General features: G+C 35.5%; 1 protein-coding gene across 1 annotated transcript; it reads right to left on the minus strand.

Annotated features, from left to right (window-relative positions):
• Nucleotides 1-357: 357 nt before the first annotated feature.
• On the minus strand, nucleotides 358-17,867 carry SPACA1 (sperm acrosome associated 1). The gene is made up of 7 exons (XM_010987708.3): nucleotides 17,602-17,867; nucleotides 12,296-12,352; nucleotides 8,840-8,941; nucleotides 7,996-8,102; nucleotides 6,799-6,934; nucleotides 1,043-1,163; nucleotides 358-514 (listed from the first exon to the last, which is right to left on the minus strand). The coding sequence occupies exons 1-7, from the start codon at nucleotides 17,807-17,809 to the stop codon at nucleotides 358-360; spliced, it is 888 nt and encodes a 295-aa protein (XP_010986010.1). The 5' UTR covers nucleotides 17,810-17,867.
• Between the last annotated feature and the right edge of the window lie 946 nt (nucleotides 17,868-18,813).

Below are 18,813 nucleotides of genomic sequence, written 5' to 3' on the forward strand. Positions count from 1 at the left end.
TTATTGTGTGGGGCATAACAGGCAAATCACTTCAGAAGCGATCAAAAATGTGTTTAAAAGATTTTGTGTGTATGTGTACGTACCTCTAAATAAAAGTTATCAAGTAATTACCTGAAATGGTAAATGAAGTTACCATTCAACATTTTAAAATTTTAAATTTTAAATTTTAAAAATTTTGGTAACTCCACCACAAAGATGCACTGATTAGAACAGCCCCTTCTCATACTGCATTACCTTCAGACTATAATAAATCACTTGCAATATTGTTAAACCATTTAGTGAAATACATTTTATTTTTATAATAATAAGTCTGATAACATTCTCGTCTCCTTTGGTTTCTTATACATCATCCATACATCATTCATTCCATTCACTTAAAGCATCCTCTTCATGTCCAGGTATTTCTGTTGGTGATTGGTCAAGAGAAGTTGACTCTTTGTATCTCATTGAACTCAGCTCAGACTGTACCTCGGTTGTTGAGGCTTTTGCCCCCCAGAAATCTTTGACTGCCGCCCTGGAAGAAAAAAAAATTCTTTTATGAAATGAAAACTAAAACTAGATAGATTTATATTTAGTTTTCTATATATAGAAGTGCCTCTTTAGTCACGACTTATTTTTAGTGTGTGCTGCATCAGCTGCATGGTGATTGTAGACGAGCCCTCAGATGTACCAGGGGGTGATACTCATGGAGGCGTTAGAAATATTCTCATACAAATGAATTAGTAGGTTACAATAACCAAGCTTTAAAGTTGTGATAACTACACCTAGAAAACACAAATATTAATTTAATAAAGTTTTTCTTTAGCAACTAATATGCAAAACTGTAAAAACTGCATTTAAAGGTTTTCTCATGGCTGGGATCAAGTCAGAGGTTAAGGAGCTTGAACTAGGGATAGTTTCAGGAGGGGTGGGGAGAGCTGGACAGTTTCAGGACCCATGTAAGAAGCTTCATGGACAGGGTTTTGGATTCACCGGACAACGGAGGGGCAGACGAGGAGGAAAGCAATCAAGGGTGATGGCTCAGTTTCAGTCCTCCACCTACCAGTTTACAATTATGAAGATCAGTACGAAGATCACGAATATACAGATAACAACTCCTATGGTCAGCACGAAAACTAGAACTGCATCAGTGTCTGGTCGGTTCGATCTTTTCATCTGCAGTTCTAGAGAAAAAAAACACACACCTGATGGTTATCATTACTACTGGGGAAAAAAAAAAAAAAGGAAATGGATATCTAAATGGAAACTTCATACCAGAAAAACAACTCTAGAAAAGTACAGAAAGAATTAGTGGAAAGAAAGTTATTAATGAACTTTCTCTGCATGTTGGAAATGTTCCTTTCAAACACACAGAAAAGTTGAAAGAATTTGACAATAAACATTCTGTATTTCTACCACCTAGTTACTACCATCAACATTTTAACTATCCCTCTATCCATGCTTCTATCAATCCATTGACCCATCTTAATTTTTTGGTGTACTTCAACATAATTTGCTAATGTGCACACACTTCCTGCAAAACTCTTCAACAGACATATCATTAACTAGGGTTCAACATTTGTTTATATTTTTTTTCTTTTGGGGTAAAATTTACAGACACTGAACTGCACAACAACCTTAAATGTACATTTATTTAGTTTTGGTAAATGCAAATACACATATGTAATTCAAACCCCTGTCAAGACACAGAATATTACTATATCCCAGAAAGTTTTCTTGAGCTCCCCCTCATAATCCCTGCCCCATCCTCCAGGGGCAACTACTGTCCTGACTTTGCCCCCATAGATTAGTTCTGCCTGTTCTAGAACTTCATAGAATGGAAACATGCATTATATATTCTTTTGTGTAAGGCTTTTTCACTCAGCATCATGTTTCAGAGATTCAACTGTGTTGTTGCATTTATTAATAGTTTTTCTTCTTTTTTATTACTGGGTAGTATACCTCAATTAGTTTATTCAATCTCTTACTGATGGACACCTAGGCTGTTCCAGTTTGGGGCTATAAAAACATTAACTGCTATGAACACTCTTGTACAAGTCATTTTGTGAATATATATTTTCATTTCTCTTAAATACCTAGGAGTGGAACTGCTAGGTCATAGGGTAAAGGTATGCTTAGTTTTCCAAGAAACTGCAAGATCTTTTCCTAAACTCATCAAACTTGTTTACATGTTTTGTAAATTTTTTTCTCCCAGATTTTGGCTTGTCTATTCATTTTTCTAAAGATTTCTTTTAATGAGTTGGAGTTTTAATTTTTTAATGTAAGTTTCCAGTGTACAGCATTATAATTTGACATCAGTATACACTACAGAGTGATCACTACGACAAGTCTAGTTACCATCCATCACCATACAGTTGCCCACTTCACCCATTTCACCCACCCTTAACTCCCTTCCCCTCGGGTAACCAGTAATCTATTCTCTATGTCTATGAGTTTGTTTTTATCATTTGCTTTGGTTTTTTTAGATTCCACATATGAATGAAAACATATAGTATTTGTCTTTCTTCATCTGACTTATTTCACTTAAGTGTGATACCCTTTAGGTTCATCCATGTTGTTGCAAATGGCAGGATTTCATTCTTTATGGCTAAGTAGTGTTCCATTGTATGTATACACATATATAATATACACATACATATATATATATATATGTGTGTGTGTACACACACACACACCATATCTACTTTATCCATTCATTCATCAATGGGCACTTAGGTGATTTCCATATCTCAGCTACTGTAAATAATGCTGCAGTGAACATACAGGTGCATCTATCTTTTTGAATTAGGGTTTTCATGTTAAACATTTCATGTTTAAATATCCAGAAGTGGAATAGCTGGGTCTTATGGTAGTTCTATCCTCAATTTTTTGAGGAATCTCCATACTGACTTCCATAGTGGCTGCTCCAATTTACAGTCTCCACCATCAGTGCACAAGGGCTCCCTTTTCTCCACATCCTCTCCAATATTTGTTATTTCTCATCTTTTTGATGATAGCCATTCTGACAGGTGTGAGGTGATATCTCATCGTAGTTTTAATTTACATTTCTCTGATGATTAACTATGTTGAGCATCTTTTCATGTGCTTGTTGGCCATCTGTACGTCTTCCTTGAAAAAAAATCTACTCAGATTCTCTGCTCATTTTTTAATCAGGTTTTTTTTTATTAGTATGAGTTCTTTATATATTTTGGCTATTAATCCCTTATCAGAGATTTCATTTACAAATGTCTTCTCCCATACCATAGGTTGTCTCTTTGTTTTGATAATGGTTTCCTTTGCTGTGCAAAAGCTTTTTAGTTTGACGTAGTCCAATTGTCTATTTTTGCTTTTATTTTCCTTGCCTTTGTAGTCAGATTGACAAAAATATCGCTGAGACCTATATCAATAAGGCTGGTTTTTTCCTAGGAAATTTATGGTTTTAGGTCTTACATTCAAGTCTTTAATCCATTTTGAATTAATTTTTATGTATGGTGTGAGTTAGTGGCCTACTTTCATTCTTTTGCATGTGGTTGTAGTTTTCCCAACATCATTTTTTGAGGACAAAAATTTAATTTTGATGAAGCCTAATTTATCAATCTTTCCTGTTACGGTGATTGTTTTCTGAGTTATGTCTAAGAAGAAACCCAGGCCTATTCCTGAATCATACATATATCCTCTTATATCTCCTTTTTAAAGCTTGACAGTTTTAGCTTTTACATTTAGGACTGTAATACATCTCTAATTTTTGTACATGTTGTGAGATAGGGGTAAAAGCTCACCCTTCTTCATACAAATATCCAAACACCACATTAAAATCAGCATTCTCTCCCATTTCTTTCTGCTCTTTCTGTAAATAGGCTATTAAGGAGGTAAAGTCAGTCTACCATATGTGTTATAATAATGCTAAATTGCAAACTGATAAAAACCCAATTTGTATCAAGTATTACTTTGTGAATTATATATAGCCTTCTTGTGACTCTTCCTGGTCCCTAAGTCATACAATCATAAAAGATTCACGTGGGCAAGGACCAGAGAGATCATCTGATGCAACTATTATACAGATAAGTAAACCAACATCCAGGAGGATTTAATATTTGTGCAAACTAGGTCTTATGAATTTTAATATTTCAATTTTGGTAATTACCAGTCTAACAGAAGTAGTCTCCTACATGGGCGATCTCAACTGCTTATTCATCTAGATTTTCTTACTGTTCTTTAAACACCCATGGAGTATAATTTTCCATTTTCCTTAGAGCTATAAACTCAATTTAGTGATCTTACTAAATAGTTCCAAGTATGATAATTTGTCATATTTAAATTCTAACATTGTTGGATTTAAAAAATCATTTTATTTTTGATACTTTTAGATTTTCAGAAGCAGTGGGATTTTTTAAGCTCAAATGAAAAACACCTTTTAGGATTAAAATTTGAGAAGACAAAATGCAAAATGCCTTTCCATTTATCCACTACTGCACAATGCTAGCCAAGAGAAGGTGGAGAAAGAGAGGCATACAGATTTTGGTTAATTTCAGTGGTAGTTTTCTTGCAAGGGTCACTTAGATTATTTTAATATCTAATAAAAAATAGTCCACATTTCTATTGAAATTTTCTAATGAAAACCAGGATGAATTTCAATGCTCTCACTTTTTAGAAAAACTAAGTTTATGCTTGTATTAGTTTCCTAGGGCCACCATAACAAAATACCACTAACTAGGAGACTTAAAAACAACAGAAATGTATTATCTCACAGTTCTGGAGGACAACCATCTGAATACAAGGCATTGGTAAGTCCATGCTCTCTCCAATGGCTCTGGAGAAGGATCCTTCTCCTCCTCTTCTAGCTTCTGGGGGCCCCAGGTGTTTCTTGGCTTGTGACAGCATAACTCCAGTCTCTGTCTGTTTTCACACGGCTCTCGTCTCCCTGTGTGTTTTTGAGTCTTCATGTGACATTCTCCTCTCTGTGTCTCTGTGTCCAAATTTTCTTCTTCTTATGAGGATACCAGTTATACTGGCGTAAAGGCCCACTCTCCTCTAGTATGTATGACCTTGTCTTAACTGAACTAATTATACCTGAAAAAACCCTATTTCTAAACACAGTCACATTCTGAGGTTCTAGGATTTAGGACTTGAAAGTTTCTTTTTAGGGGAACATAATTCAATCAAAACAATGCCCAACTATGAAGGACAACTATCGTGGAAGAGAAAAATATGATATATAAAGGGAATGGATGGGATATTTTCATTAATTAAACCATATTTACCCTAAAAATATTCCAAGTATGTATTTGTTTCAAGCCATTACCATATACTGTGTGGACATTTATAACCAAAACATTCATTTGATGTCTAAACAGCCAAAAGGATCTGTCACCATGGTGTACCCAATTATCCTTTTTAAAAGAAACTAAGAGATACCAAGTTTTCTGAAAACATTTTTTCATTTAACAAGCACATGTGCTGAGATGGCAGAGTCACCCCACCATCCTTGAATAGCTACAAGAAAGAAAAGTCAGCTTTTTTCTAATTTGCTGATGTTGGGGTCTGTGTTCCAGCTCTTAGCTCACATGCTATCAAATTCATGTTGCTTTCTAATCATAGGCAGAGCTAACCACTGAGCATTCTCAACAAGGATCAAGCTGTGGGGACAAAAACTGAGAATGCCTCTTTAAACCTTGAATATCCTGAACTATGACTCATTGAGGCATTTTTTAACTGGTAATGGTTGGCACTGTTTTTTGCCTTTTATAGCACTTTATTGAAATCCTTTTAATAAAACACCTGATATCTCAACACAGGAGTAAGATTATTAGCTGTCATTATAAAGATATCTTTTAAAGACACTAAACAACACCAAAGAAAGTTATAAACAGTTTATTTTTAAAGTCGCCCTTAAAAGACTTTAGCTTGTCTCTAGTTCAATAAAGGGTGTTACATTTTATGGTACCTCTAGAACGCAGCTTAAATTCTTTACTGGGGATTGAGAAACAGCTTCAAGAAATCCATGAATTCCCTTAAAATTACAGGTAACTGGTATGTTTGTACATGTGGGCATTTTCTGGGAAAAGCCTCCTGAGTCTTGACTGGTTTCTCAAAACAACTGTGACCAAAGCCCTCATACCTCCAACAACAGAGATGACAACAATAAAAATGGCTAAGAGCAACTCAACAAAATGAAACAATTATTTGGATATAGAAGACATCGTAATTTAAACTGAAAGGACATGCACATGGATCCTTTCTGCAAGGGAGGCACAGTTTCTAACAGGTAAAATTATATTCAGGTCAAGATTTGCCTTTTGTGACATACACTGAGGACTGTATTATTATTTCATAAAAAATTTTCTTCAAGTAAATAATTTTTAAAAAGATACACTTTGACATAATGTTTCTTATTTATTTTATTGTATCGAAATTTTTGTTAAGCATCCATGAGAATTCCACGTACCCATTTTCACTTCTGTGATAGAAGTAGGAGTAAGAACACAATTCAAGCTAAAGGACTGTTCTTTGGTGACACTTCATAGTTTCCCAAAGTGACTCCACTTTGTGGGAAAGAAGTAAGAATTAAATACTACCTTGTAGAAAAGTGTTTACACCACTTATGGTATAAAACCAGTGACTCTCAAAATGTGATCTCTGGACCAACAGTATCTGAGAACTTGTTAGAAATGAAAATTCTTGTGCCAGCCCTATTCAAGGTCTACAGAATCAGGAACTCTGGGGCTGGGACTAGTGATTTGTGTTTCAACAAGTCCTCCACTGATGCTCTAAATTTAAAGTTTGGGATATAAGAAAACCAAAACATTGCTGGGTACTTACCAGCTGTTGTATAGATTGTGAATTTAACAGATGCTATTATTTCATCATTCTCCAACGTTTCACACTCGTAAGCCATGGGGTGAATGTCCCTGTGAACCTCCAGGATTGCTGAATCGTTTGGAAGTATAATGGCTTGCTATTAATAATAATAAAAAAAAGGTATCAACATGCTTCAGAGGTGGTCGGTACAGCTCACGTGGAAGAGCATGTGCTTAGCATCCACGAGGTCCTGGGTTCAATCCCCAGCCCCTCCATTAAAAAAAATAATAATAATTAAATAAATAAAACTATTACCTACACCCCCCCCCAAAAAAATTTTAAAAATCCCATTCTTCATGTAAACCTAAGATCAGGAAACAATTTATTTCTTGTAACAAAATAAGAGTCACTTTCTCTCTCAGTCTAGGACAATAATTAATTATGCACATGGATTTTAAAGTCAGACAATCCAGATAACCAGTACCAACTTTCTGCCTGTGTGAAACAGGACAAGTTACTCTCTGCATCTCAGCTACAGCTAGTCCTCTGTATCACTGGGTTCCACATCAGCAGATTCAACCAAGAGTGGAATAAATGTATTCAGGAAAAAAAATTTCCAGAAAGTTCCAAAAAGCAAAACTTGAATCTGCTGCATGGCGGTAACTATTTATACAGCATTTACATTGTATTCACAACTATTTACATAGCATTTATACTGTATTAGGTGTTACAAGTAATCTAATGATAATTTAAGGTACATGAGAGTATGTACTTACATTATATGCAAATGTTACACCATTTTATATAAGGGACTTTAGCATCTTCGATTTTGGTGTCTGAAGGGGTCCTGAAATCAGTCCCCTGAGGACACCAAGAAATGACTGTACTTATCTGTAAAACATTAGGAATTACCTCATAGATTGTTATGTAAGTAAAAGAAACTAGCACTTAGCATGTGTCTGGCACTTAATAACCTTCAATTAATGTTATGAGACACCTATATATACAAATGAAAATCTTGCTTCCAAAACAGAACACTTTATGTAAAGTAGATGTTTTTAAGTTTTGACAATAGCTGACTCTAAAATTTATATAAAGTCTTATCCCCACTAAATAATGAAAAATTTTAAATCCCAATATTCTGAGAGTCACCAAGCACTGGGAAACAAATTTTAGCACTCAGTAGAAAGCACCAAATTACATATATTCATTACTTACTTGGTTTGGCCTTATAAGTCTCCAAACATATTTGAAACGGTTTACAGGAGATATATGAACACATGCCAGTCTAACACTTTCAAGACTTTCTGAAAGTGGCTTACCCCCTGAAAAAAAAGAAAAATTAAACACTTATATACCAATGGGTATTATAGATTGCTTTATACATAATACTACTTTTAAAAGCCAACTCCAATATTAAAACCAATTACATGCCGGAAATTATCAAATGTATTACGGAAAGTTTGATTGTAGAGGAGCAGAGAGGCATCATGGATGCAAAGATAAAGTCACCTAAAGAAGCAGGTAGGAAACCCCGTAGCTAACTGTTCCTACAGCAGAATAAATTATGGAGAAGAGACAGCAAGGGCAAACTACTCTGTGATCTATTAAACTTTGAGATCTACTAGTGGCTTCCAATTTACTGCTTAGGAACACTCTCCCACACTATCTGCCCCACACTGAGACATAACAAAATCTCAAACTAGTGAAATTTGATACAGAACAGCTCTCAAAAGTTCCCAATGTTGGGTTCCCAAACTACTGATAAGCTATCATGACCAAAAGCATTTCACTAGAGGACAGCCTTGACCACAAACCCTGAGTGCAATAAGGTTCCAGCGTATTACAGAGAATATATGTTAAATTTAGACATCACTGAAAAATGTAAAGCAAATGTAGAAAGAGTTCTAATTGTCTAGAGAAGAGGAATTTTAAGTTGTGACTTCTTTTCAGTATATCATTTGATCATCTCCATCCATTCATGGCAACCTGAGGTTAAGGACATTTCCCCAGAGTAAACTCTTCCCTCTGCAGTTTCCCTCCAATACAGAGCCCAACTCACAGCCACAATCTACTGGTCCACGGCACTCTTCCACCCGGACGACACACTTGGATTCACCGCCAGGGCATCCATTGGTTAATATAACTTCTCTAATACCAATACCTTTAGTAAAAGAAATCAACTGGTAAGAAAAATGAACTCCAGAGTTTCTTTACTTTCCACCTATGTCTTTTTTGAGATTTTTCTAATTTCAGAAACTGAATTCCTAAATTCAGGGTGATAACATTTTAGAAATTTTTTAGGTCCCTTATTTTGAATTATTTCATCAAACAGCATTTTCCAAAGTGAGTTACATGAAACACTAGCTCCTCTGGTTGTTATCATAAGAAAAAGGATTCCATGATTATATACATTTGAAAATTATACATTAAATAAATGAAAGAAACTTCTTTATTGCAGAATTTTAGGGAAACTTTTAATATGATAGTAAATGTGCCATTGTGTGTAAACTTTCATTGACCTAAGATGTAAAATTTTCTCATTTCAACATCTTTGAAATCAGAATGCATCTCAGAATTGAAAGTGTGTCAAGACTGGCAGCATTTTTTATTTTTAGAGATGCATAAAATGTGCTTCTGACAGCCAATAAAGTCTTAGACTTGATGAAATACAGTAGTACATATAGGATCTTCCAAAATTACTTGACCTTGGAACTTTTAAGGTAGAATGGTAGGAACTTGTAGAGGAAATTACAAAATTAATTTTAATATGAATTATCCTTTTTTAATATCTAGATTGGTAAAATCTCTGTATTAAATACATCAGGACAGACTATTAATGACCAAATCTCCGTTTCCAAAAAGGTACTCTCTTTAGAATTACCACACATTTCATAACAGGAAATAAAGTCTTTACTGAGCAATCTCAGATGTCCACTGAGTTTGCCCTACCATCACCAGAACTGAGGAAATGCTGGTTCAGTGACAGGCTGAACATATCCTGTGATAAATGATCTGTGATAAGATTGTGTTGCCACAGGCTAAAGAACCGTCCATCTTGATTTCCTTATGTACCAGATTACCTCTTTCAGTCCCTACAAGATGTTAATCATAAAACTCATTCTCAACAGCAAGTTTCCACTGTATAGCACAGGGAACTGTATTCAGTATCTTATAGCAGCCTATAATGAAAAAGAATATGGAAAGGAATAGAAATATGACTGAAACATTGTGCTGTGCACAAGAAGTTGACACAACATTGTAAACTGACTATACTTCAATTAAAAAAATTAAATAAGTAAAACCCATTCTCAAGGACAAGGGAAAGTTGAAGTCTCGAGATGGCTTATAACAGTGCTTCTCAAACTTCAGAGTGCATGCAAAACACCTGGAGATCTTACTAACATGCAAATTCTAATTCAGAAAGTAGGTCTGCAGTAGATCCTGAGATTCTTCATTTCTAACAAGCTTTCAGGGAATGCTGATGTAGCTGGTCTGTGGACTAAACTTTGAGTAGCAGCAAGGAAGAGGACTCCGTATGAGATAGAGAGACAGAAAGTTGGAGGAGGAACGGTCTTTTCTGATTAAAAGAGATTCTTAGGAATGGCTGCGGTATGGCCCCACTTGAATTTCTGAATGGTACTTCTCTAGAGACACAGTCTTATTCTGAAATGCATAAATATTTTCCAAGCAGGTATTTTATATATTTATTTATTTAGCCAAATACAATTCATTGCAATGATGTGTGTTGATGTGAGAGTCTCCCCAAGTCCCTACTTTAAAATCTGCCTGTGTATTCCAGGAATAGAAAACTTTTTGACTGCTAAAATACTGTTCCAGGAGTTCAACAGAATTTTTGCTAAAACATTTTTTTTCTTTAAATAGTTGTTATAAATTGAAGAGATTTTTTTAAAATATGAAAAAATTATAGATATGAAATATTGCCTTTTCTGGTTTATTTTTCATTTTAGAACCTATCGCTATCTGACATATTGCATGTCCTACACCCTATTTATCTCTTTGCCCCTACTGAAAAGTACACTCCACGAAGACAGTGAGTTTCCTCTGCTCTGTTCACTGCTGTATTCCTAGCACCTTTAACAACATCTGGCATGTAGTAGGCAAAAACTCAAAAAACAAAACAAAAAACTGTTGAATAAACAAATATATAATCTCTGAAGCATATCTTCAAATATTAGAGTAAGACAATATTAATTACTAGAATTGTCATAAAAATAATTCTCCACCTGTGAAAATTTCTCAAGTAAGCAGCAGAAAGATATAAATTGCAAATGAATAATCACAGGTTTATTACACAGATTCCTCTCATTTTTCTGACTCTGACTCACTAATTTAAAGTAAAATACAGGTTTAAAACTATCTCAAGAGACAGAAGGTAGAATAATGGTTGCAAAGGGCTGGAGGAAGTGGGGAATTCGTGTTTAACCGTGCAGAGGATTCAGTTTGGGATGATGAAAAAGTTCTGGAGTGGATCGTGGTAACGATTACATGACAATGTGAATGTGCTTAATGTTACTGAGTTGTATATTTTAAAAAATGGTTAAAGTAGTAAACTTTATGTTAGGTCTATTGTAGTATAATTTTTTTAAATGCTATCTCAAATAAAAACAATTCAGGTATAATTTTTGACAAAAAAAATATATATATTGTTCTGATCTATAACTGCATAGACTTTGTCTTCTCACCCTCAGATTTCTGTCCTTCCGTCCTGTCAGTGTCTTTTTTCCAAGGCAGATTCTATTTAGAATAAATTTAATTTCATCATGAATTATTTACTGTCTTCTCAGCATGCTAGTCTATAGTGATTCTCAAAAGATGGTCTTTTAAAAAGCAGCATCAGCTTCAGTTGTGAACTTGTTTAGAAATACAAATCCTTGGCCCCTTCGGAAGGCCTGGCAAGTTAGAAACTTTTAAAGAGGCCCAGAAATTCATGTTTTAATAAGCCTTCAGACACTTGGGGTGAATGCAAGTTTGAGAAACACTGGTCTATTACAGCACAGGAAGTCTTAATCCCATCCCCATGTAAGAGATTTTATATCCAATTTCTATTTAAGGAATGATCAAGTAAGTCATAGTCTTTGAATACTATCTTCACCCAAAAGCCAATACCTCTTTTCTCCAAGACATGACATATAAATTGGAAAAAAGTATAGAATCTAGAATAGCCTACTGCAAATAAGGAAATTTCTTGCTAGATTTGCCAACACAGTAAGTGGGAAGACATCTGTGAGATGCACTGGAAGATCTTTCATCTTCTGAACATCTGTGAAATAAACTTACTTTGGTGAAAGCAGTTTATGTGCCAAAAAATATATAGGGAGCTGGCTTAATGTTAAGATTTTTATGAACTGAAAATATCCTACCTTGTAAAGCAATCAGTTTGAGTTTTGTGTGAAATCACAGTTATTAGAATACAAACCAGTGAGGCATGAGAGTACACAGTTTTTACCTCCCCCCAACTGAAATATTTTTTATTTACCTGCTTTATGGTACTTACCACATGTAACGGTGCACATCCCAAATTCTACTTCTTTGACTATTGTCCCATTTGAAACTAAACATAAAATGCAAAAATACATTATTTAATCATAGGAAAACTTTTCTAAGTGCAAAACTCTTGGAGATGGAGGAGACAAGCACTTATCATATGGGAAGCAGGCATTATAAGTTTTATTAAATCAGAAAATCAATGCCATTCCTAGTATATCTTCTGTTACTGTTTAATTCAGAAGAAAAGTAAATCTTTAATATAAAAAGTTAATTAGGAAATAACTTGCAAAGATTTATATTTAAACTTGTATATAATTTTTAAATTACTTTTTTCATCAGTTTAATACATAGTGAGTTAAAGTTATAAGAAGGCCAGAAAAACACAAAAAGCCTGCCAATTGTAGGGCCCAATTTTCTCTCTTCTCTATTTTCCAAAAAATTTAAGGGTATGATTTCTATCCAAAAAGAAGTCATTAACCAAAGTATTCATTAAGATTATGTTTCAGTTTGGTCCTACTCATTCTCAGGTTAAGATGGTAAATTATTCCTAAGAATTTATTTCAACACGTTATTTAGCAGGGTAATATAGGGATATACAAGTGTTTGAGTAGTTGAGTACTGTTGACTTTAGATCTCATAGTAAGATGTTCTTTTTCTAATTGCTCTGAAATTTCACATGTATTCCACTAGCTGTAGTATATAATAAATTCTTAATAGCTCAGATGAGGACTAAAATCTCAATAAAAAGAAATATTAAGTGAGGTGTTAGTAATTTTTATAAAGCATTATATCCTGAGGCAACAATATTACATGGGAAAATGCATCAAAGTTGGAGTCCAATTGCTACTTCTACCAATAATTAGCTATTTTGAGTTTGGGCAAATTACTTAAAACTCTGTCAGGCCTAATTAACCCCTCTGTAAAATTTGGAAAGGAGAACATATCTCATTGATTATTGTAAGAATTACATGTGACGATATACGGGCAAGCATTCTGAAACCTGTTTAGCGCTATAAACATGCTTAAGATATAACCTCATTCACACTTCATTAGTTTACTATGTACTTCTAAATTTCATATGAATTTGATTCTAAGATTTTTCCTATTTGATTACTGTAATTTTTCATAAACACTTCTATAATTATAAGCACCAAATACAATGCCTTGGGTACATAATAAGCAAATATATACTTGATATATATAAGTAAATCAATACTGACCTTGTTAAATTGAACTATAATAATGATCAGTTCTGAATTGACATTTTTGTTTGAAATGCTTGGATACCTTCTGCTGGTACATTATGAAATATAAATTAAAATCCAAATCTTAAACAGAAAACACGGAGAATGAGTACTAGACTACTTTTAAATATAACCAAAAACCATTCAAAAAACAATTACTTAATTAACTCTAATGCTACTTCAGGAAAGTTACTTAGTTCTCCTAACTTTATTAAAAAATGAGATTTAACCTGATGGCCTCTAAAGTTCCTTTTGGCTTGGAGTATTGAATGTCAATTAGGTCATTCAATGACTTTCTTTTTTGGTGGAAAAACTATAATCTTAGATCAGGGAAATGATAGTATCTAGGCTTGAGTGCTATTTGTCAAAATTTCCTATTATATACTTATGAAGAAAAAATGTAGTCTGAATGTCAGTTAAGTTTTATGTGTAACTTGTTAAACAGTAAGATCCACTGATGCTAATTAATCGATTGGTGTCATGTGTTATGAATGATGTGTCACAGGGCTCTGTCCTCTTCCACATTTTTATTAATGATTTGGAAAATATTGATACCATGCTGACTGGATTCAGGGATCATGCAAAACTAGGGAGGATAGCAAATATGTCTGAAGATAAATCTGAATGTAAAACTGACACGGGGGAATAATGGGCAAATCTAACAAAATGAAACCTTGGAGAATTGACAAGCACGGCACACAGGACTGTGAAGTCAGTGTCCCCAGCATACTGTACAGGCTGTCTTAATCTGATGCAAGAACAGGTGAAAATGAGTGGGAAGTTCAACAGTGAGTCATGAGAGTCAAGAGTGTGATGAAGCTTCCCTAAAAAATCTACTGGGTCTTAGACTGTGCTGATGAAAGCCTGGCATCCACGATGATGCAGATGATTGTGATCTTTTTTGTTCTGGCCAGATTCTGAAACGTTCTCTTCAGTTCTGGACAGCACATTTTAACTGTTGGTATATATCATCAGAAACCAATTTTAATTTTGAGTTTCTTTTTTGAGAGTTGATTTGTAAGGTTGATATTTCATGAATTTTATTCTTTGAGGTCTTCTAAAAAAAAAAAAAGGAGAGAGACAAAATATAGTTATATAGGATAAAGCCCATTTGATAGAAAAAAACTCATTCTATTTTGCAATTGTTATGTAGGTCTATGGTTGGTCCCGTCCATAAATTGAAGAGTATACCTTTCTAGAAGGTATGTGGTTATATATAAAAGGTATAGGGGTATAAAAGGTTATCAGTATAAATCTAAAATAATAGCTTAGAGATTTTTCCTGTATTTTGAAACATTTTGTTATTTCATCATTCATAATGATGGACTTCATTATTACTCATCAATTATTCCCACTGTATTTTTTAAAAAGACTAAAATAATAAAATGGAAAAATGGTGGGAATCACCTAGAAAGATGATGTCATTGTGAAATAAATCAGTTATTACATCATCCTTTGTTTTCTTACTGCTTTGCCCCAAAGTACTGCATCTTTCAAGATACAAAAATAGTCCAGGCACCTTTCTCATACTCTATTTTCAACTTTCATTGAACACAGTTGAGATTTTAGAATTTTTCTCTTTCCTTTGTTTTTGGTCTATAATGGCAGAGAAGAAAATTGGCAGAGATACAATTCACAATTATTGGATAAATCAGAAGATAAATAGAGAGAGACAGATAGCAGCATTTTAGAGGCTAGTGGTGAAAATGATTCCATAAGCAAAATGAGAGATGATGGTATCTTAGATGAATATTCTAGATGAATTTTCTCTAACTCAAGTATCAATGAATGAACATTATATTTTGAAGGATGAAAAGGATATATTGTATTCCCATCTAGTTAGTCTTTCAATGGTAAAGACTCGATCCTGAAATATTTTGTGAAAATAAGCTAGACCATACTATTTTGCTAAAAGGATATGGACAGTATTCTTTTTTAAGCTGCTATACATTAACATTTACTTGATAAGGCTTGTAAATGAACAAATCATATCAGGTCTTTATATAAAGGTGATCAAAGGCAAGAGAAGATGTAGAAATGAACAAAATTCATTGGACCAATCATTCTAATTGGTATTTATAAATCTAAAATGCAAACCTTTGCAATTATGGAGCAAAGAAGATGATGATATTTTTCAACAAGATGATGATATTTTTCAACAAAAATACATGACTTCACAGTTTTCAAAGATCCTGTGCTTTGACAATGCAAGTGCAAACAGAACCAGAGTAATGATAAACTAGAATCTGATGAGGATGTATTTGAAATCTGGAATCAGTATTTACAAGATGGGTACATTCCAGATTCTAGCATTAACAGCTGATGAGCATTTAGATGCATTTAGAGTACTTTGCCCACTTACGGTATATACTTCTTCAAAACCAGGAAATATGGAATAAAAACTTGGGATTTTCCATATTTAAATTCTTATTAAAATTTCAAATAAGTTGTTTTCACTATCCCTTTACTCATACTTTTGCATGTTATTTGTAAAATACCTTCAAAGTAAAAAAAAAAAAAAAGTAAAAGAGCCCATTATATAGTAAATGGTGATGACTATTTTTACTGGTCCAGTGAGGGTTAAGAGGGGCTCTGCCAAATTTTATAATGATTCTGGAAACTTCTAGATCCCAGACACCTCCAATTGTTTAAAGTCCTGGATTCTCACTCTCCCCAGGAAAAAGCAGCTACAATGAAATTGTATACATTAAATGGTACAGGGAAGGTACGTGGTACATAGAAGGTACGTGGTACATGGGCTTCCTGAAGTTCACAGAAGGGGAGAGAGACTGAGAGAGTAAGTAGCTTTCCTACATTTGAACTGGAATCTAAGGCATTATAATTCCATCACCGTGGTTTAGTCTAAACTCTAGCATTTTACAGCTAGAATTATCCCTTGACCAGTGTAATACTAAAATTGTTAATTCAATTACTTTTAAAACTAGAGGAAAGCAACAGCTACTATGCTTCAAAACATGTTCTTTTCTACTCTAGTCCTCTTTCTTTTTCATCTTTCTAAAGTCAAGGTCCTCTCCAAGTTCTCTGAAATGTAATATTATCAAGGTAGTACAAACCTCAATTCTACCATTAACCCCAGATAGCCAATTTCTTTATGTCGCTGAGGGTCACTATCTGTCATCAGGAAATTTAAAAAAGGCTGATAAATACAGCACCTACTTTATATGTACAGGAGACATGAAACTGCCAAGGATATTAAAAGAATCTCAACTGGGCCATTTATGGGGGGAAGGGAATCATTCTTCTTTAGACGGCTGCAAACCTGCCACTGACCTTTTACCTACCAGCACATGAGTCATTAATCAACTCAATTGTATAACATGTACAACAGCTTGTCAAGTTTTACTGCTTAATGAGCCAGGAGAATAAGGCAAATTTATGTACCAAACACAGGCTCATTCTTCCTTGGTTAACATGTATATCACCTAATAAAGCCTCCAGTTGGATCCTTTGGTAGGTGTTTTCTACTGTCACCGTTCCTTTGTGTTCAAAGTTGAACTACAAATAAAACACTGCCACAATGCAGATGTGCTCAAGAGTTGGGGCTGAATGAAGCTGAATGGGCTTTGTCAGCATATTGGTCTATCCAGATGTGTCACAGTGAGGGGAATTCAGAACTCCCTCGAGTTCCAATGCCAAGTGCAAATGTGAAAAGGAGGAAGACCTCAAGCAATTTGGAACTTATAAAAAAAAAATCTACAATGGGAAGGAAAAGAAACATAAGAGCAAGGAGAGTCAAAATAATTTCCCCTTGGTGGGAGGCTATGACTCCTACTCCTTAAAAAAAAAAAAAAAAAAAGCATCTTTTCATCTTTTCCCTGGTCCAGGTCAATACTTAGTATTTCTGTAGCATTTTTTATATAAGTGCTTGTTTATCTTGCTGTCATCTTGGAGAATTAGCACATCTTTTTTTCCAAGGCCATTATGTATGCGACAATGTATAAATTGGGAGCTGTTTTCTAGAGAACTCTACAGATGTTAACATGAGCAGGAAAGGCCTGGCCCTCAACAGGTGCCTCCCGGACCCCGCCAAGGCACCTCCCGCCCTCACCATCCTCCTCAGCCTCATCCTGGGGCTCGTTCTCGGCCTCGCTGTCGGTCCCAGCCTCCTCCTCGCCCTCGTTCTCGCCCTCGCGGTCCAAGCCGGGATCCCGGAAGGCGGTGACGTTGGTCCCGCACGTCGACTGGAGGCGTGCCAGCAGCAGCCAGCCAACCGTCAGCAGCAGCCTGGCGGAGCAGCCCGCGCCCCCGGGGCTCATGGTTCTCGGCCCCGACGGCCAGCGAGGCGCAGTCGCAGCCGCCGTCTCCCGACCAGAGGCACGTCGAAGAGAGGAGCCGCCCAACTCCGAATCCCCGCACCGTGCCCTGGCAACCACTGAGGCGTCACAGATCGTCACCGGCGCACGGAGGCCACAGAACACGCTCACGCCCGTCTGCCTGATGCACCGCGGACCACTTCCGACGGCGCTCGGGCCACGCCCCCCCACTGCCGGCGTTCCAGGCCGTCCCGGCGCGCTGGGCGGAGCTCCGCCGCTGGCGCTTCCTTGGTGGATGAGCAGCCGGCCAAGCTGTATCAAGAAGGATTTGTCGAAGCCTTATTAAGTAGATCTGTATCTGCAGGTGAGGCTTTATTTGTAGAGGATATAGGGGTGCCCTTTCTTTCTTTGATCTAAACACTACTGTTAATGCAGCTCAAGCATGAACTCATGTTTTAAGATTTTGTGCAATACCATCAGCTCTGCGCAGTGCTTCATTGAGCCAGAATGGGAGGCGGGAGGAAAAGAAGGGAGAGGGGAAGATGCAACTACTGTCAGACTAGTTCTCCATTCTATATTTGGATAGCTGATGTTTTGGGAACCAAATATAGTACTTAATTTTTGTCCCTTGTGGATGTCGATCTTCATGCTTTTGGCCTATTATAAACGTCTCATTGAGATCCTCTTGACTCTGGATTCTGTTGCTTTAATATGGTAGTTATTTCTCTCAAGTTTGATTTGGAAAATACATTTCCTTCAGATCACTAACAAAAATGTTTAAAAGGGCAACAGGCAAAAATAGAGCACTAAGAGGTCAGTGTCTGACAACAATCCACTAATCCACATGTTAATTTAACTCAATAATCTAATTCTTTTACCAAAAAGGAGTCGTGTCTTTACTAAGATTGAATCAGACTAGAAGCAAGAATACCATGGCATTCCCACTTGAATCACTGCCCTCTTGTCGGTATTTAATATCAGTATGTCCAGTTTTGTCATAGAAAAAC

The sequence above is a fragment of the Camelus dromedarius genome, chromosome 6 (genome assembly GCF_036321535.1).
Source record: "Camelus dromedarius isolate mCamDro1 chromosome 6, mCamDro1.pat, whole genome shotgun sequence".
Classification (NCBI taxonomy): domain Eukaryota; kingdom Metazoa; phylum Chordata; class Mammalia; order Artiodactyla; family Camelidae; genus Camelus; species Camelus dromedarius.

Coding starts and splice junctions, on each gene's coding strand:
- SPACA1 (XM_010987708.3), bottom strand. CDS start 17,809: ATGAGCCCCGGGGGCGCGGGCTGCTCCGCCAGGCTGCTGCTGACGGTT. Junction 12,353..17,601: donor GGATGAGGCTGAGGAGGATG/GTGAGGGCGGGA, acceptor TTTTATGTTTAG/TTTCAAATGGGACAATAGTC. Junction 1,164..6,798: donor CACAATCTATACAACAGCTG/GTAAGTACCCAG, acceptor TTTTTTCTCTAG/AACTGCAGATGAAAAGATCG.